Genomic DNA, 21,397 nt, shown 5'->3' on the forward strand with positions numbered 1-21,397 from the left:
AACCCAAACATTGTTGCTACAGAGAAACCATTACATTATCAGTGAAACCCTACAGCATGTTACATCAGTCAAACTGAATTCTTTTCACAGAGTTACCCTAGCCTAAGATTCCTACTTAACACAGCACATAGCCTGCCTCAGGACTTAATCATGTCCCATCACAAATCATTACCAAGTGAAGAGCTTGGAGGCAATTGGGCATGACCAATATCCCTGATAGACCCATTTTTCAGAGTGATGATGCTGACATTGAGATTCCACACAAAATCTGGTGCACAAAACTTCTGGTGTTTGCTGAACATAAAGTGCTAAAGCACACCAGTTTCCAGGTCTGTAATTCAGTTGTCATTCCTACATTACTCTATGGATGTGAGACCTCAGCGAGCTATCAACCAGAGCACAAGAAGCTGGAACAATGCCACCACCCATCCCTGTCAATGCTCCTGCAATTATGGGTAGATTGCCACAATGTTGCTAACATGTAGATGCTAGGTTTTCATCTTCCCAAAGAAGCCCAATTTGCCCAAAGATTCTTGGATGGTCAGAGGATATGGTTACTTTTGGAATGAATACTGAAAAAAAGCAGATGTAGATATTGTGCGAGTCCCGTCCTCAGTGGTTCCAGTACCATAAGCTACATTAAGCAATAGAGGGGAAGAATTGTTGCTAGCAGATCCCTGGCTTATGAGAAAATGTTTGTACCTTCTGTAAATATGTTTGTGAGTTCATGATTAGACTCTTGTGACATCTCAGGACTCAATTATAATAGAGGTCTTCCTTAAATCATGCTGACAGTAATAAAGAGGAAAGTTACAGCTTTAGGCCAAGTAAAATCTTTAGTGCATCTTCTAACATGTTTCACATCTCACATTAATTTCATGTTTTCTCATAACATAGAAGAAAGCTATTCTGCCATCAAATCTGTGCCACCTCTTGGAGCAACCATCAATCCCATTCTCCCCACTTTACTCCCTTTTCATTCAATACCCCTAATTCTCCTGGAAACCACCTCAACTCTTTTGAGTTGCATCATCTCTTTGACGATAAGACCTGTGGTAAATGGTTCACAAAAGAAAAGCTCAGAACGGAGGAAGAATTAAGAATCATAATTAAATGCATTAAGTAGGAATAAGGAGATGATCACAAGGATAAGGTTGATGAGCAAACAGAACAGGATAAAGTTTTAGAGTTGAGAGGGAATTATATATTATAGGCTCAAAGCTAAGAGTGCACCAAAGGTGGGCAGGTAAATCATGTTGGTGGTGACAAAGGCATGACTGAGAAATTGAGGGAAGTTCAAGTTGGGAAGGTGAGGGTAATGTGCAGAGGTTACTTCAATCTCTGTGAGACCAATATATTAGTTGCTGCTGGCAGGAGAATCCCTTTTAAGGCAGTAACTTTATAACTTTATAAGATCGAGAAGTTATTTTGAAACAAGATAATAAACTCATGTGGTTTGAAGCTGTAAACTGCAAATTATTTAATTTTTCAAATTTATTTGAGTAAAGAGTAAAATAATTTACTTTTACTTTGCTAGTTTTGGTTTTTAGCAGTGAATTCAAATAGCTGTATAATTTCTATGAGATTGTACACCATCCCCTTGAACGGGTTAAGAAGTCAAGATCAGGCTCAACTTTATTATTATCTGACAGTACATACTGTATAACCAAACGAAACATCGTACTTCCGAACCACAGTGCACCCGCAAAACATATCAGACCCAGCACATCATACAAAATATTACCATAAATAAGTTAATAAAATATAATTCAAAGTGCATGTAATAAATACACAACACAGGTAAACAGTAAATGATACAGTAAGCAGCTTGCTGTCCTGGTGGCAAGACCTCGGTGGTGGCCGGGTGTTCATTAGTCTCACAGCCTGAGGGAGGAAGCTGTTACCCAGTTGGCAGCCCTAGTCCTGATGCTCCTCTACCTCCTTCCTGGTGGTGGTAGGTTAAAGAGATTGTGGGATGGGCATTAGGGATCATCAACAATATTCCCAATAAATGTCTCAAATGTGGACGGGGGCCAGGGGAGGAAAATCCCAGTGATCCTCTCGGCGGTTTTTCCTATACTCTGTAGGTCTTGCGATCTGATGTCTTGCAGCTTCCGTACCGTACAATGATTCATTGATCAGGATACTCTTGAATATTCAGGTACTCTGTTAGAATGGGGGCAGGCCTTGTATGCCTCAATCTCTTCAGAACGTGTAGACCCCTTGACTAATGAAGAGGTGATATGGATCCAGGTTAGATCATCCATGATGTGCACACCAAGGAACGGCAGAACCATTGATGAGCAATGGAGTGCGATCAACCTGTGCTTTCCTGTAGTCCGTAATCGTCTCTTTTATTTTGTCCATGTTGAGATTCTGGTTGTTGTTCTCACACCATTTGATAAGCCTTTCTACCTCCTCTCTGTATGCCAACTCATCATTGTTGCTGATGAGGTCAATCACCATTGTATCCTCAGCAAACTTGATGATGCAGTTTGAGCAATTTGGTATCTCTTTGAACAAATCTGATCAAAGAATTGTAAATGAAAGGTGCAGAATCTGAAGCAGTAGTATCACGGAAAATATTTAATTCATTTTCAAATCAGCTACAGGAAGAAAAATCAATGGAATGTGGGAAATGAAATGTGAATTTGAGAGAAAAGCAGATAAAAGGGACTGAAGACAAAGTTACAAAATTGTAACCTCAACACCCATGAAAATTAATTTCCAAGGCAAGAAGTTGTTTGGTAATTAAGACTTACATGCATTTTAAAAAGTTGCTTACATTGGAATAAATTATGCCTAATATTTCCTGGTGAGTTCAATGGGCACATGCTGTTTTGTCTAAGTGAACACGTTCATACTTTCTAATATATTTAAATATGACATCTATCAGCAGAGTAATGTTATAGTTTTTAAAGAAGCAGTACAAAGTGGACAGCAGATTTTCGCATTTAACTAGGCCAGAAATCCCTGATCTACTTAAACTTTAATGATTGATCACTGTCAATCTCATCGCTATTTCTACAGCAAAATCTGATCTATTAGCTGTACATCCATGACTGACAGAAAACTTTAAGATCATATTAAATCCACAGAAGAGGCATATAAAACGGCCAGAAATTGCTGTGGGGCTGATGATTCAAAGCATTTTGAGAATCAGCAAAGGATCAGGAAACTGGTAAAGAAAACCAAGATAGAATATTAGGATAAATTATAGAAGTATGTACCAAATAAAATATGAGTTTATTGTAAATATATGGATCTCCTATAGACAGAAATAGGAAAATATATAATAGGAAAACAAGGAAATGTCAGAGGAATTAAACCTATCTTCACAGAGCAAGGCCCAAAACACTTAGCAGTATCAGAGACTCAAGGGACTAATAAGAACAAGAAATCAAAGAAAATTCAGTATATACTAGTAAACAAAATTTAAAAATTGGTGAGCATTAAGGCCAACTGATCCACAGATCAGTATCCCAGAGGTTTGAAAGAGGTGGCTACAGAAACAGTGAAAGCTCTGGTTGTCATCTTCTAAAATGTCATAGATCGAAGATTGAAAGGAAGCAAATGTGAATTCTCACAATTCCCTGGAATCCCAACATTCAAATACAGCAAGCAATAATTAAGGCAATTTCTATTAAGGCCTTTATTACATGGGAATTTAAGTATAGAAGTAAAGATTTCTTTATTAGCTAGTGACACAATTTAGGTCTCCTTATCTAAAAATGATAGTCTAGCCATAGAGAGCGTGCAGCAATGGTTCAATAATCTGGGTGCGGGAATGCCAGATTTGCTGTCTGAGGAGTGATTGAGTCGACTAGACCTCTATCCTCGAGAATTTAATTTTTTATAGGGCTTTAAGGAGCTTGTTTCCCCTGGTTGAGCGACCTAAATCCAGGGATTGCAATCTCAGTAAAGGGGTAGGTTATTTAGGAATGAGTGTCACAGAGAAGCTGGTAAATATTTAGGCTTTTTTGCACTAGAGGACAACAGAGACTCAATTATTGGTTAAATCAAAACAGAAACTGGTAGATTTCTGCATATCAAAGGAATTGGGGGATGTGGGAATACTGTAGGAAGACAGAGTGTTGAGGTGGAAAATCATGACATTGATAAATAATTGAGCCAACATAAAGCATGATATGGTTAACTCTTGCTCTTATTTTTATGCATGAGTTATTTAATTTACAACCTTGAAGATTTGTGCTTACGACAGGAAAAGAAATACAGGGAAAACTTCAGTTTTTAAAGTCATAGTTGACCTAAGCTGAAATATGAAACAATTATGTGAGGCACCTATATCTAGACCCTTTGAAATTTCACTTCCATCATGTATCCCTGTCTTCTTGTATTTTTATGCTTTTATTATTGATCTGATCTCTCTGCAGCTGGACAGCTTAGCCAGTCAGCACATTTTGCTCTTCAGCTTCCCTATGTAGTCCTTGGTCTAGGACGTAGTGCAAACTTTCTCGACCATCTTTTTGTTGGGATTCCTCGTCCTATTGGAGAAAAGGTAATATCACAGCTGGAAACTGTTGTTATTATTTTCATTCTGATATATGCACACGCAGTGGCCACTTTATTTGGTACACCTGTATACCTGCTCATTAATGTGAATAATCACCTAATCATGTGGCGGCAACTCAATGCATAAAAGCATGCAAGTATGGTCAGTTGTTGTTCAGACTAAACATCAGAATGGGGAACAAATGTGAGCAAAGTACTTTTACCATGGAATGATTGCTTTTGCCAGACAAGGCCGTTTGAGTAACTCAGAAACTATTGATCTCTTGAGATTTTCACACACAGCAGTCACTAGAGTTTACTGAGAATAGTGCAAAAAAAAAAGTCCAATGATCAGCAGTTCTGTGGGTGAAAACCATGAGAGAGGTCAGAGGAGAATGGCCAGCTGGTTTATGCTGACAGGAAGGTGACAGTGACTCAGATAACCACACATTATAACAGTGGTGTGCAGAAGAGCATCTCTGAACCCACAACAGATCAAACCTTGAAATGGATGGGCTACAGCAGCAGAAGACCATGAAGTTCCTAATAAAGTGGCCACTGAATGTATATTACTGAATTATTTGAATTGAATGCAAATTCAAATGTGTTAGCAGCTTCAAAGACTCTTAGTACAAAGTGATAAGAATGAAAAAAATTGAGTAAATTTTCTTCTCTAGTTGCTTTCCTCAGCCAGTGATGCATCCCCTCAGTCATTGAGTTGGAGATGTCAGTGGGCTTCTGTTTGACATAAATTCAGAAACAGTTTCTTTCAGAGTTCGAGTAAATTTATTATCAAAGTGCATGTACTACCTTGAGAATTAATTTCCTTGAAGTAATTTAAAGGAAAAAAAAGAAATAGGTTATAAATATAGGAAAAGCTATGCGTAAACAAAGACTGACAAACGCCAATGAAATTAATACTGAGAACATTTAATCAGAGCTTCAGTAAACTGCAACAAACAGAAATCATGATTAAGTTGCAGCAAAATAAAACCAGAGCTCTTTCCTTATAGAAAAGCAAGAATGAGGAATAGTTTAGTACTACAGATCGAGAGTAAAATCAACCCTATGCACCAGGGCAGTGCAGACTTCAGACATGATTCATGGTACCCAATCATTTCTAAGCTTTCTAGAATGATCACTGCATTATATTAGCTTTACAATGAAAGGCCTTTACAGTTTAAAATGTTAAGTCATTGATTTTTTTTTAGTTCTATTGCTTTAGGCATAAATCTGGTGCTGGGAGAATGTGTGGTGCTTTTTTCCTCAAGCCTTTGTCAATTCTATATTGCAGTTGACAACTGTTTGGAAGCCCAGAAATGTAGGTTATCTTGCACCCCCTTTGTTTAGGGAAGTAACTCAGTAGGACGTACTGTAGATAGAAAGCCACTATATTGTAACAAAAGACAGGCTGTTTAAATATTTACAGTTAGTTTTTTACACAGTCATAATCTGTCAAATAATAGTAGATAATGACTGATACTTAGTATTAGGTGCTCGGTTTTAAAAAGCTTAATTTCTTTGTTCACCTGAAGTCTGTGTCACTGGCAAGAGCTGCCTTTATTGCCTTTGAACTTCTGGACAGTTAAGAGTTAATCACATTGTGGTGGGTCTGTTGTCATACATAGACTAGACCAGATATTCTTCCCCAAATATCTAGTAGCTCCCAGTGTAATTTTTTTTTGGACATAATTATTTACTTAAATTTAAACTCCCACCTCTAGAGGTGGCATTCGGATCCATTGTCCAGGGTTCTGATTAAAGTCCAGTAACTTCAGCAGTCTTTTTTTCTCTACCACTCTCCATTTCCTTTAAAATGCTTGCACTTCACCTGTGTTTGCAGTTTGAATATAATTGTCCATAGACTTCAAAGTTTTAGGGACATATCAGCCTTGTATTACTAACATTACTGTAAAGCTGTCAGCAAAAAATCATGTTACTGTTAGTGCTGCATCGGTGTAATGTGCCATACTGTCTAATGATTTCACTTATTTTAAATATTTAACGCCATTTTGAAGTGATATTCTGCCTAATTATTTTCTGCTCTGTTTTCACTTTTAACAGTCTGTAAGAAAACAAGAATGGACAGCTATCATTCCAAATTCTCAGCTTATAGTAATTCCATATCCTCATAATTCACCAAAAAGGTAAAAGTAATTTTATTTCTCTGCAGTAGTAGTCAATCTGATGGTGCGTGTGAAAATAAGTTGTTCACCTGACCAAGCTCCCAAAATATCGGGTTATTCCTCCTAATAACTGTACATATTACTTTAAAATTACTGTGCAATAATCCAATTTTAAATTAATATCCATGTAGTCATTAATGCTAAGATTCTTTGAATCTTATTTCATAACAATGGTAATTTCTGTGTCAGCAAGTACATTGCCTAATTTACCAGACAACGATTTTGTATGTGGAACTTTGCTGAATATTGTACACAGTGTTTCTCTTTTAATTCTGCACAAGGAAGAGCTCTAATATATTTCATGGAGAATCTCATCAAGTGCATTTGCAATTAGAGTATTAAGAAGAAATACCAAAATACGTCCCTGTATTCTAACTTTAAATGTTATCACTCAAACCTTTGCTCTGATTGAGCAACAGTTACCTGGTCCATTTGAAAGTCATTCTTGAGACCCAAGGCAGCTGTCTTATGTTGGTCTAACTTTTAGCAGTAGGCTTAAAGTAAGTCTATTTGTTAAAGGAATAAACCAAAGAGGAGCTTTCTGTGTCCTGTACATTCACAGCAAATGGTTGACTTGTAGAGCTCTTCCCCGGGCTGCTCATTCTATTTTGTAACTTTCTGACAGCAATAGTGTTATCTGAGGTAAATTAATTAAGTACTAAAGCTGGAGTTTATCAAGCATTCTCTCTTTTAAAGTGCTAATTATTTCTTATCATGTTGTACACCTCTATCAAGCCACCTCGCATCTTTGTTCACTCTAAAGAGAAAAGCCCTAGCTCGCTCAACCTACCCTCCAATCCAGGCAGCTCAGTTGTACCCAAAAACTGAGATTGTCATTCTAAGCGCGGAGCATTTATTGTCGAGACCCAATGCCTTCTATATATTGGCGAGACCCGACGCAGACTGGGAGACCGCTTTGCTGAACACCTATGCTCTGTCCGCCAGAGAAAGCAGGATCTCCCAGTGGCCACATATTTTAATTCCACATCCCATTCCCATTCTGACATATCTATCCACGGCCTCCTCTACTGTAAAGGTGAAGCCACACTCAGGTTGGAGGAACAACACCTTATTATCCGTCTGGGTAGCCTCCAACCTGATGGCATGAACATCGACTTCTCTAACTTCCACTAATGCCCCACCTCCCCCTCGTACCCCATCCGTTATTTATTTTTATACACACATTCTTTCTCTCACTCTCCTTTTACTCCCTCTGTCCCTCTTGCCCATCCTCTGGGTTTTTTCTCCCCTCCCCTTTTTCTTTCTCCCTGGGCCTCCTGTCCCATGATCCTCTCATATCCCTTTCGCCAATCACCTGTCCAGCTCTTGGCTCCATCCCTCTCCCTCCTGTCTTCTCCTATGATTTTGGATCTCCCCCTCCCCCTCCCACTTTCAAATCTCTTACTAACTCTTCCTTCAGTTAGTCCTGACGAAGGGTCTCGGCCCGAAACGTCAACTGTACCTCTTCCTAGAGATGCTGCCTGGCCTGCTGCGTTCACCAGCAACTTTGATGTGTGTTGCTTGAGCAATTGTTGTATAGATTTACAATACTTTTGCTTTAGTGCATTACATAAACTGGTTCTAGGGTAGGATTTTAACACCTTAAAAATTATTCTCTCTGAAGAATATTGTATTTCAGTCACTAAATTATTTTACTAGTGTGTATTGTCATCCTTTCTTACCCTATAATGCCTTATTATTTTAGCATTTTCATTAGACTATTGTCTTTGCAGCCTACTTTCCCCAAGTCTTCCTGAAGTCACCTCACGTTGCTCACCCTGTGTATCCATGCTAGGTAACATACTGAGAGCAGGACAAAGAAACAAAGTGGTTTAAAACCCAAAATGGGGTGATGATGGGAGCTACTAACCAGGCATCTTGCAGATTTATTCTGGGTTCTATGCTGAGTTAGATGTGATAGATCTAAAGGATAGTGATAGAACCTTTAGACAGTTTTGTCAACCATATTAGGGGGGGGATGAGAAAGTGTTGTTACTTTGCTGTCTAAAATCCAGTGACACATCTTGATATGAATGAAAAGGTTCTGCTATTGTCAGAGAGCACAGGAAATATAGCCACTGAAGTATGAAAAGGGAGATACTGACCATGTCATCTTATGAGTTGGTACCTTCAAGGAAGAAAAAACAAGCCTGGCACAATCTTTATAACTAACACATATGATAAACATTCTTGGTAATTTACGGTCCTGATTGATGACAAAACCTAACACTAAATCTATACAAATATTATTTAAGCTTTATCTGCATATGGTCCCCAATTTTCATGAACCAATGAAATGGGTCATGTACTTGCATTCTGTGCAGAGTCTATTTAAGAGAATTGGTTAGAAGATGGAGGATTTCAGTTGTGTAAAGTAACATAAGAAATTGAGGATGTTCTCTCAGAATAAACAGGGTTGAGAGGAGCTGTAATAGAAAACGTCAATATCATGCCAAATTTTGATAAATAAGGAAGGATTTTTTTTCATCAAAGAATCGCAGAGTGGTTAGAATTTTGATTTTCACAGTGTTATTGCTTTTATGATCTATAATGTGTTGCTTGAGAGGATAACAAGTGGATTCAACAGAACTTTAAATGGAATTTAGTATGTTCGTGAAAAGAAACGATGTGAGTGTTGTATGAAAAGAACAAGAGATTGCAGCTAATTGGAGAGCAATTTCTGAGTCAGTACACCATGATCAAATGGCCTCCAAATAAATCATATGATAATATGATACTGATTTTCTTAGATTACACTTAAAATGTAAATATTTAGAACACTTTCTATTATGAGGTATTTATTTATTGAAGGAAATATCAGCCATAAATTATTTGAAATAAGAGGATAGTATTGAGCACAAAATAGTTACTGAACTATAAACTTTATTAATTTTTTCTGCTTTTCTTTTCACAGCTGGAGTGCCAAATTATATCTTACTCCCAGTAACATTGTACTGCTCACCGCCATAGCCTTAATTGGAGTCTGCCTTTTCATTTTGGCTATAATCGGTATTTTACACTGGCAGGAAAAGGTACTTCTCTCAGATTTCAGTTGGTAGTTCTGCAATATGCACAAGTAGTAAGATTTTGTGTCTTATTAAACAATATTGGAACAAATATCAAAACTATTCAAATATTATATTTACAGTGGCATGCAAAAGTTTGGGCACCCCTGGTCAAAATTGCTGTTACTGGGAATAGCTAAGCGAGTAAAAGATTTAACTGATTTCCAAAAGGCGTAAAGTTAAAGATGACACATTTCTTTAATATCTTAAGCAAGAAAACTTTTTTATTTCCATCTTTTACAGTTTCAAAATAACAAAAACGGAAAAGGGCCCGAAGCAAAAGTTTGGGCACCCTGCATGGCAGTACTTAGTAGCACCCCCTTTGGCAAATATCACAGCTTGTAAATGCTTTCTACAGCCAGCTAAGAGACTTTCAATTCTTGTTTGGGGGATTTTTGCCCATTCTTCCTTGCAAAAGGCTCCTAGTTCTGTGAAATTCTTGGGTCGTCTTGCATGCACTGCTCTTTTGAGGTCTATCCACAGATTCTCAATGATGTTTAGGTCAGGGGACTGTGAGGGCCATGGCAAAACCTTCAGCTTGCGCCTCTTGAGGTAGTCCATTGTGGATTTTGAGGTGTGTTTAGGTTCATTATCCTGTTGTAGAAGCCATCCTCTTTTCATCTTCGGCTTTTTTACAGACAGTGTGATGTTTGCTTCTAGAATTTGCTGGTATTTAATTGAATTCATTCTTCCCTCCACCAGTAAATGTTCCCCGTGCCACTGGCTGCAACACAAGCCCAAAGCGTGATCGATCCACCCCTGTGCTTAACAGTTGGAGAGGTGTTCTTTTCATGAAATTCTGCACCCTTTTTTCTCCAAACATACCTTTGCTCATTGCGGCCAAAAAGTTGTATTCAAAAGGTTCAAAGGAACATCTAAACAAGCCTGATGCATTTTGGAAGCAAGTCCTGTGGGCTGATGAAGTTAAAATAGAACTTTTTGGCCGCAATGAGCAAAGGTATGTTTGGAGAAAAAAGGGTACAGAATTTCATGAAAAGAACACCTCTCCAACTGTTAAGCACAGGGGTGAATCGATCATGCTTTGGGGTTGTGTTGCAGCTAGTGGCATGAGCAACGTTTCACTGGTGGAGGAAAGGATGAATTCAATTAAATACCAGCAAATTCTGGAAGCAAACATCACACCGTCTGTAAAAAAGCCGAAGATGAAAAGAGGATGGCTTCTACAACAGGATAATGAACCTAAACACACCTCAAAATCCACAATGGACTACCTCAAGAGGCGCAAGCTGAGGGTTTTGCCATGGCCTTCACAGTCCCCTGACCTAAACATCATTGAGAATCTGTGGTTAGACCTCAAAAGAGCAATGCATGCAAGACGACCCAAGAATCTCACAGAACTAGAAGCCTTTTGCAAGGAAGAATGGGCGAAAATCCCCCAAACAAGAATTGAAAGACTCTTAGCTAGCTACAAAAAGCATTTACAAGCTGTGATACTTACCAAAGGGGCGTTACTAAGTACTGCCATGCAGGGTGCCCAAACTTTTGCCTTGGGCCCTTTTTTGTTATTTTGAAACTGTAAAAGATGGAAATAAAAAAGTTTTCTTGCTTAATATATTAAAGAAATGTGTCATCTCTAACTTTATGCCTTTTGGAAATCAGTTCATCTTTTACTATCTATCCACGGCCTCCTCTACTGTAAAGATGAAGCCACACTCAGGTTGGAGGAACAACACCTTATATTCCGTCTGGGTAGCCTGCAACCTGATGGCATGAACATCGACTTCTCTAACTTCCGCTAATGCCCCACCACCCCCTCGTACCTCATCTGTTACTCATTTTTATGCACACATTCTTTCTCTCACTCTCCTTTTTCTCCCTCTGTCCCTCTGAATATACCTCTTGCCCATCCTCTGGGCCCCCCCCACCTTGTCTTTCTTCCCGGACCTCCTGTCCCATGATCCTCTCGTATCCCCTTTTGCCTATCATCCGTCCAGCTCTTGGCTCTATCCCTCCCCCTCCTGTCTTCTCCTATCATTTTGGATCTCCCCCTCCCCCTCCAACTTTCAAATCCCTTACTCACTCTTCCTTCAGTTAGTCCTGACGAAGGGTCTCGGCCTGAAACGTCGACCGTACCTCTTCCTAGAGATGCTGCCTGGCCTGCTGCGTTCACCAGCAACTTTGATGTGTGTTGCTTGAATTTCCAGCATCTGCAGAATTCCTGTTGTTCACCTTTTACTTGCTTAGCTATCACAGTAACAGAAATTTTGACCAGGGGTGCCCAAACTTTTGCATGCCACTGTATATATGAATCAATGCCTTTAGCAAATTGATATATATGGATGTAAGGAATATGGTCCTTTCTCATCCTCAGCATGTCCAAGAGGCTTTAACAACCAGTTAAATATCTTTCTTAAATCAGCTCACTTTTGTAATCTAGAAACTATTGCAGCTAAATTTTGTCCATGAAGCACCCGTGATCAGGAACATAATAATGACCATGGTATCTCTTTTAGTGTATTAATTGAGGGAGGGGTAAGTATTGACCAAGACATCAGGAGTATCTTCTTTGCTGTTCTTAGAAAAGTGGCATCGTAGGCAAAAACTGTGAAGACACACAGTAACTACGCAAGTAACTATTTACAAAAAAAAATCATAGAAAGATTGGAAGTAAGGGTTTTTATCATGTGGTGTGTGAAAGAAGCTTGCAGGGTAGATAATTGTACCTCAATTATTGATTACACAAATTTATATTTTTACAAATCTGAAAAAGTTGTACCTAGAACAAGTCTAAGCATATCACTGTGGGTCAGAAGTTCCCACAAAAGCACAGAAAGTTATTTTAATGTTTAAAATGATCACATAAATGTTTAATTGAAGACTTGGAAATATCTATTGTAACCTTTTATACCTTCCCTTAATAACTACAGAATCTTCCAAGTAGTATTGGAAGGAGGTAGCACTAACTAAGTGGTACAATTTACAACCATGAAGGAGCAGCAACTGCAACAAGTGTCCCAGTGCCCTGACATCATTAAAAGTGGCAATGTTGCGGTTTTGTGGATAGGTTGGAGGAAAGGGGAGAAAGTTAAACTTGTCGAAAAGTTGAAATTCATTGTGTTTTAATGAAGTGACAATGAATTGATAACCAGAAGTACTAGATAGGGATGGTGATAAATGCAGCAGATACAAAGTGAGAATTTTTGTTAGGTACGGTGAATTATCGCAATGTGGAAATACAGTGTTTATTTACTGATTCTAAAATTTGGAGGTTCTCTGTTTACAAGTGATAATGGAAGTGTAAAATACCTTCAGTTAGGTATTTGTGTTAACTACATGTCTTTCAATGGTATTTTGGTTAAATTTCACAGTTCTAATTTGGCCAAGATAAATGCATCATGATGAAAGACAATTCAATAAGATCTCTGTAAAGTCTTAACAGTGTTGAATTGATCAATGTTGGGAAGTATAAAAATACCAAAAAGGGACTAGTAAACAATTGAAAAAAGCACAAATCATTGAAATAACCATTAAAAGCTATGGCAGCTTGGGTAATATCAGACAGGCCACATATATCCTTGGGTTAGCCATGAGTACAAATGACAATTTACAATGCCTATGTCACAAAGAATAGATTGCAGGAGAACAAAAGTTATCTCCACCAATATAGTAGTGGGGCTTAGCTATGAATATCAGAAGTGGTTGCTGAGGTAGCCTCTGCCCAATGCTTAACTAGGTAATCTACAAAGAAGGCAACAGGTTCCTCCCCAAATTCCTGCCCACCCAACAGCAATAAAGGTAAAAAGCTTCTGGGACTGCTGCCACAGAGGTCTCTTCTAGAGCTCCAGATGAAAACAACCAGCTTTACAGAAACATCCTTTAAATCAATGGGACCAGATTAATTGAATTAAATTTTACAACTTGCCATAGTGAGATTTGAGCCCTGATCATTGGATTATTGGTCCAGTATCCAAGTTATTAGGTTACAACCTACTGTTGTGTCTCTACGTATGTGTTTGTTCATCTTTGTGAAGTAATTTTCTATTTTAAGTGTGATGCATGGAACTGATGTAATGCTCTGCTGCTTTCAGTGCCTGGAATCCAATCTTATGAAGGTATTAAACACAGGCACCCCACAAGCTCAACTATCCAAATGAACTCTTATTAATCTGTGTTCAAAGTCATAAACTTGTCTAGACTTATATTTCCCTAGTAGGGTATTAGAATTCACCCATGAGATTGTTCCAAGATCTAAGTCCATGCAGCAACATAGGCTGATTGTATTTGACATTCCTGCTCTCACAAACTTCACATCAGTCAAAGTACCTCCTCCTGAGCCCACATTGAGTTTTGTCTTTGTGTATTGCCCGAGGAACCCTTTACATTATCATTAGACATATCCATGTGGAATCACTATTTAGAAGAGGTACTGGGAACTACTAGTGTCAGTAAAACTGCATTTCGTTCTTCAGGGATAAAATGGGACATTTTTTCAAAATGGTTCATTGCTAGTCTGATGATGCAGTCTGTTTTTCTGCACATCACACTGACAACACAGTGTAATCCCTCCAGAAGCAATGCCCTTCAGAACATTTAAGGAAATTCATATCGTCAAAACAATGAAGGCAGATGAATATTAAACTGTTAGCTTTGGTGTTTCAACGAGTTAACAGACTGTATTTTCTCATAGGTTGAAGCAATGTGTCTTGTTTATTGATTTACAGTTTTTAGGAATCATACGTTTTGGGCAGTTTTAATTTTTTTTGTGATAGTTATTTGAAATGAAAATGATGATTGATTTAGTGCAACACTGTGTAGAACAGTCAGGAAAACGTTCTGGTTAGCAAAGTGATTAGTCCCAGCATAGCACAAGCAAGTGGGGACTGAGATTGGGCAAAGATTTATGTTGTTACTACTCCACCCAAATCATGCAGTACTTAATCCTCTCGCCAATCTGAAATGTATTCTTAAATTCATGAGCTCAGTGAACCCATATGAAATCAGCAGTGAAGGGAAGTATGTTCTGAACGGTTGAGAGTTTTTAAAGATGTATTGTTTTTTCACTGCTGCAACTTAAATTCTTCAAATAAATACTGATAGAGAGACAGATGAAGGGTGTGGTAAGCATACTTACTTCACACAGAAGCTGCTGTCTGGATCAGTTTTTGCCAGATCTATAATTACCAGAAGATCTTCAGAGATTTCAGATCACAGAAAAAGCAATAGCCATGTTTTATCACCTGCTGGAATCTGTCAAACAATCTCTGCCTCTGCTTCAGGTTCATTCCACCATCAGCAATATAATTATAATTCTCAGCGTAAAGACAAACTAAGCAAATTATTCACGCTCTCACTATGAAATGTGGAATTTTATTGAGAAAGTAACGTGCAGATATTTCAGCACTACAGTATTTCAAAGTACATAACTGTTACCATAAACAACCCTGAGGTTTGTTTCCTTGCGGGCATACTCAGTAAAATCCAAGAATCATAATAGAGTCAATGAAAGACTGCACCCAACAGGGCAGACAAACAACCAATGTGCAAAAGTCAACAAAATTGTGCAAATACAAAAGAAAAAAGAAATAATAATAAGTAAGTAAGTAATAAATACCAAGAACATGAGTGAAGAGTCCTTGGAAGTGAGTCCATAGGTTATGGGAACAGTTCAATGATGGGGCGAGTGAAGTGATCCACAGTGGTTCAAGAACCTGATGCTTCATGCATAATAACTGTTCCTGAACCTGGTGGTGTGAGTCCTGACGCTCCTATACCTTCTACCTGATGGCAGCAGTGAGAAGAGAGGATAACCTGGGTGGGGGAGTCCCTGATGATGGATGCTTCTTTCCTGCAAAAGCACTCAGTGTAGATGTGCTCAGTGGTATGGAAAGTTTTACCCGTGATGGACTGGGCTGTAACCACTACTTTTTGAAGGATTTTCTGTTAACAGGCATTGGTGTTTCCATACCAGGCTATGATGCAGCTAGTCAATATACTCTTCACCACACATCTGTAAAAGTCTGTCAGAGTTTTAGATGTCATGCCAAATCTTTGCAAACTCCTAAGTATGTAGAGCCACTGCATGCTTTCTTCAAAATTGCACTTACATGCTGGGCCAGGACAGATGCTCTGCAATGATAGCACCAAGGAACTTAAAGCTGCTGACCCTCTCCACCTCTGATCCCCCAATGAGGACTAGCTCATGGACCTCCAGTTTCCTCCTCCTGAAGTCAATAATCAGCTCTTTGGTCTTGCTGACATTGAGTGAGATGTTGACTTCCTGAAGTCAAGGCTTTTTTAAAATTTGGAACCCTTTAGGCCCATCACAGAAGCTGATATATTTCTTCCACATCATCATTACCAGGTGAGCTGCTAGTGAAGAGCAGGATCTTGCAAGTGTTTGTCCTTTCCTAGGCAGATCATTCCACTGTAGAGAAATTAGAATCAAGAGATTTGATTTTTGGACACTGCTTATAATCCTAGAGTTCCAAGGTAGTTCACTGTTCTGGAGTGAATTGTGCAGTATGGCATATTGGTGAAGACATCCATTGCAAATAGATGGATCATGCTGTGCATAATATAATAATGCTACATCAATAATCTATGTCATTTTAGATCCTGATATTTAATCTGATATCCCATTCTAATTTAAAATGTCTGTAAATGTGGCCAGCGCCATTCTTTGTGTTCCCCTCTGTCTTGGTCCTTACCTAAATTTGGTTTACACATATACGAATGCTTCACTCAGTGTGTAAAACATTCAAATTATGTGACAATCAGTATGTGGAAAGTGTAAGCTATGATCTGAGATTGTAGCAATTCTTCCAGTGCGAGAATGCAGTAAGAACAAGGATTTTTAAATTTCAGATTTATATAGAGTATTGATAAGTTGTTGGTGTTGTTACGTTGAGCACAGCTTGAGCTCTCGTTGCAGTAAAATAAGGTATTTGAAGATTCATTCACTAGCCTTGACCACTCATGAGACTTTACTGAACCCCTTTTGACACAGCATCGCGATCTGCTGAGCTTTATTTCTTAAATTCGTAATGTGGTTCTCTGTATCTACTACCATCGAAGCATGCATTTGAAAAATTTCGGGACCTGTGCAAATAGAAGACATCTCTGCTATCTTCCATCTTCTGTGCAATGTTTCCCTAAACCTTGGCACTTACTTGCTCTCACAACATCCCACACATCATTTTTTCTCAGGTAAAACATATTTGCTGAAAAACTGTCAGCATGCAGTCCCACTCCCTCTGAGAAGTGCACAATAGTTTTAACTAGAGCTTACCACCATTGTTGTATCCAGACATCCAGCTAATCAGTTAGTGCTGGCTGGGTAGTGAAATCATTGTAATGAGCACACAATGCCAAGCTGGTGTACTGCCTGCATTGCAATTGATCGACATGGGTTCATTGGCCACGTACCTGCATCTATTTTCAGGAGCCATCAAAGTTTGCTTCTCAAGTCAAGCCAAGTCACTTTTTATTGTCATTTCGACCATAACTGCTGGTACAGTACACAGTAAAAACGAGACAACGTTTTTCAGGACCATGGTGCTACATGAAACAATACAAAAACTACACTGAACTACATAAAGCAACGCAAAAACTATGCTAGGCTACAGACCTACCCAGGACTGCGTAAAGTGCACAAAACAGTGCAGGCATTACAATAAATAATAAACAAGACAATATGCACAGTAGAGGGCAGTAGGTTGGTGTCAGTCCAGGCTTTGGGTGTTGAGGAGTCTGATGGCTTGGGGGAAGAAACTGTTACATAGTCTGGTCGAGAGAGCCCGAAAACTTTGGTACCTTTTGCCAGATGGCAGGAGGGAGAAGAGTTTGTATGAGGGGTGCGTGGGGTCCTTTATAATGCTGTTTGCTTTACGGATGCAGCGTGTGGTGTAAATATCTGTAATGGCGGGAGAGAGACCCCAATGATCTTCTCAGCTGCCCTCAGTATCTGCTTCAGGGTCTTGTGATCCGAAATGGTGCAATTTCCGAACGAGGCAGTGATGCAGCTGCTCAGGATGCTCTCAATACAACCTCTGTAGAATGTGGTGAGAATGAGGGGTGGGAGATGGACTTTTCTCAGCCTTCGCAGAAAGTAGAGACGCTGCTGGGCTTTCTTTCCTATGGAGCTGGTGTTGAGGGACCAGGTGAGATTCTCCGCTAGGTGAACACCAAGAAATGTGGTGCTCTTAACGATCTCTATGAAGGAGTCGTCGATGCTCAGCGGAGAGTGATCACTCCGTGTCCTCCTGAAATCAACAACCATCTCTTTTGTTCACATTCAAAGACAGGTTGTTGGCTCTGCACCAGTCCGTTAGCCGCTGCACCTCTCCTCTGTGTGCTGAGCCATCATTCTTGCTGATGAGACCCACCACGGTTGTGTCATCGGCAAACTTGATGATGTGGTTCAAGCTGTGTGTTGCAGCACAGTCATGGGTCAGCAGAGTGAACAGCAGTGGACTGAGCACACAGCCCTGGGGGGGCCCCCGTGCTCAGTGTGATGGTGTTGGAGATGCTGCTTCCAATCCGGACTGACTGAGGTCTCCCAGTCAGGAAGTCTAGGATCCAGTTGCAGAGGGAGGTGTTCAGGCCCAGTAGGCTCAGCTTTCCAATCAATTTCTGAGGAATGATTGTGTTGAATGCTGAACTGAAGTCTATGAACAGCAGTCGAATGTACCTGTCTTTTTTGTGTGCTTCCTTAGTTTAACGGACAAAGTAGTTAAGAAGAATACTTTGTGGAATTGGGGGCTTGTACGGTTCAGCGCTGCCTCATGACAGAAAATGGTGGCACATAAAATGAGGCTTGGCATAGAGATCTTTGTGCAACACCCCCAATACTTGGTCAGATCTGGGACTTTATACGACACAGAGGTGTAGAGATTATCTTTCTCTCTGTTCTCCATGTCAAGGACTTTATTTTATGTCCTGGTGTAGTTAAAGGGAGGGATCTCCAAGGCCTTTCCCCTTGTGAATTCTATTTGATGCTGTGTGTTGTTCTGCCAATAGCATTGAGATGTTGCAAATGAAGGAATACCAACAGTGACACCAAGTGTCGGTTGGTGAAGATAGATTTTAACAGAAGTTTACTTTGGCTCTGTCAGATTGCATGGGGATCATGACTGAACAGCCCTTTTCAAGTCCAGCCCCAAATTCTCAATTGGATTGAGGTCTGGACTCTGATTTAGCCACTCCAGGGCATTAAGTTTGTTGTTTTTAAGCCATTCCTGTGTAGCTTCAGCTTTATGCTTGGGGTTATTGTCTCGCAGGAAAACAAATCTCCTAACTTGCAGTTCTCTTGCAGACTGCATCAGGTTTTCCTCCAGGATTTCCCTGTATTTTGCTGCATTCATTTTACCCTCTACCTTCAGAAGCCTTCCAGGGCCAGCTGCAGTGAAGCATCCCCACAGCATCATGCAGCCACCACATTGCTTCGCGGTAGGGATGGTGTGTTTTTGGTGATGTGGAGTGTTTAGTCTGATGGCCAAAAAGCTCAATTTTGCTTTCATCAGACTATAGAACCTTTCAGCTGACTTCGGAATCTCCCCCGTGCCTTCTGACAAACTTTAGCTGAGATTTCATGTGAAATTTTTTTCAACAGTGGCTTTCTCTTTGCCACTCTCTCATAAAGCTGCAACTGACGAAGCACCCATGGCACCAGTTGTTGTATGCGCAGTCTCTCCCATCTCAGCCACTGAAGCTTGTAACTCCTCCAAAGTTGTCATAGATCTCTTGGTGGCCTCCCTTACTAGTCCCCTCCTTGCATTGTCACTCAGTTTTTGAGGACGGCTTGCTCTCAGCAATTTTTTTCCATTTTCTTTCCATTTCTTGATGATTAACAATGTGTATTCCAAGGGATATTCTCTGACTTGGAAATTTCCTTGTATCCATCTCCTGACTTGTGCTTTTCAATAACCTTTTCGCGGAGTTGCTTGGAGCGTTCTTTTGGAGTGAACCAGGATACTGACTCACCAGCAGTTGGACCTTCCAGATATAGGTGTATTTTTACTACAATCAATTGAAACACCTTGACTGCACACAGGTCTCCAAAAACAGATCGTCATTTAACTAATTATGTGACTTCTGAATCCAGTCGGCTGCACCAGTGATGCTTTAGTGTGTCATATTAAAGGGGATGAATACTTATGCAAACAATTATTTTGTGTTTTATACTTGTCATTAATTTAGATCACTTTGTAGAGGTCTGTTTTCACTTTGACACAGAAGAGGCTTTTTCTGTTGATCAGTGTCAAAAGAGCCAAATTACGTCCACTGTGATTCAAAGTAGTAAAACAATAAAACATTAAAACTTCCAAGAGGGTGAATACTTTCTATAGGCGGTGTACTTCCAGTCTGAGTTGCCTTCATTGTCTTGGTTATCTAAATGAGCACCATCATGTTAGCCTTTTGAAGCACTTCTTGCTTAATATGACGGATTCTCCTCTGTGGAAAGATATTCTCCTGTGTTCAAGAGGACATTCTCCCTTTAATCCACGTGTAATCTCATTGCATTATCATTTAATGCTCTAGTTATTTTTTTAACTTGCATTTAGCTGTTAGAGATTTTGCAGAGAAAGACCAAAACCCTGTCTCCTTTCATGTATTCTCATTGTTTAATTACAGCACAGGTCTTTATTCAAAAATTTGCTTCAGCCTGGTTAAGTACCTACAGAGCAAGTTCAATCTAGGATTAAAAAAATAAGTTAGAGCAAACTATTATACTCATACTATGCTGTGTGATAAATGATATTTGTTTTTAATCATCATTTTCCTTTAATTCCAGAAAGCAGACGACCGGGAAAAGCGCCAGGAAGCACACAGATTCCATTTTGATGCCATGTGAAATACAATGGCTCCTGAGGAACAATTGTTACAATGCTAGATCTAAAATATTACTTCCAATCAGCAGTAAATGGTGAATGTTTAATGTTGAATTGTACATAGTTTAATTGCTTCCTCATTTTTATTAATTAAAATCATTTTTTCTGGTTTTCTGGGCAGGGGTTGCAAATAACTCAAGATGTATATTTTGGGAATTAAGAATAATTTAAAGCTAAATTATGCATTTTGTTGTAATACTGAATATTTGAAAATGTGTGTTTGTGTTGTTCGAATATGGTGAATTGTTCTGTTATTAATGTCTTCAAATGTTTACTTAAATGGTCTTTGTGGAATGCATGTTTATTAATTCTGGTTGCTAAAAATCATACATTAAACTTTAATGATTTAAAATTAATGTTTCAAATTCTTTTTTATACTACTGTAATACAACACTCAGACTGATACCTTTCTGTGAGACTGGATGACCCTTGAGTTCCACTAATTAAATACATACACTGCTAACTATTTTCTGGCAAGATCCATAACTTTAAATTATGCATGCATATGGATGGCTAACGTACTTCACAATAAATAGACAGCAGGTTGATTGAACCGCAAACAACAGGAATTCTGCAGATGCTGGAAATTCAAGCAACACACATCAAAGTTGCTGGTGAACACAGCAGGCCAGGCAGCATCTCTAGGAAGAGGTGCCGTCGACGTTTCAGGCCGAGACCCTTCGTCAGGACTAACGGAAGGAAGAGTGAGTAAGGGATTTGAAAGTTGGAGGGGGAGGGGGAGATCCAAAATGGTAGGAGAAGACAGGAGGGAGAGGGATGGAGC

The 21,397-nt window shown here is 39.3% G+C and overlaps 1 protein-coding gene across 1 annotated transcript in view; it reads left to right on the plus strand.

Moving 5' to 3' along the window:
- Positions 1-20,959, plus strand: part of itfg1 (integrin alpha FG-GAP repeat containing 1) — a 266,512-nt gene extending 245,553 nt beyond the window's left edge. Inside the window, exons 15-18 of the mRNA XM_063066932.1 lie at positions 4,395-4,519; positions 6,577-6,659; positions 9,613-9,730; positions 20,517-20,959. Coding sequence (XP_062923002.1) covers positions 4,395-4,519; positions 6,577-6,659; positions 9,613-9,730; positions 20,517-20,576 — 386 coding nt within the window. The 3' untranslated portion in view covers positions 20,577-20,959. The remainder of the gene's footprint in view (positions 1-4,394; positions 4,520-6,576; positions 6,660-9,612; positions 9,731-20,516) is intronic.
- Positions 20,960-21,397: the final 438 nt, after the last annotated feature.

This window comes from Mobula hypostoma, chromosome 14 (genome assembly GCF_963921235.1).
Source record: "Mobula hypostoma chromosome 14, sMobHyp1.1, whole genome shotgun sequence".
NCBI lineage: Eukaryota > Metazoa > Chordata > Chondrichthyes > Myliobatiformes > Myliobatidae > Mobula > Mobula hypostoma.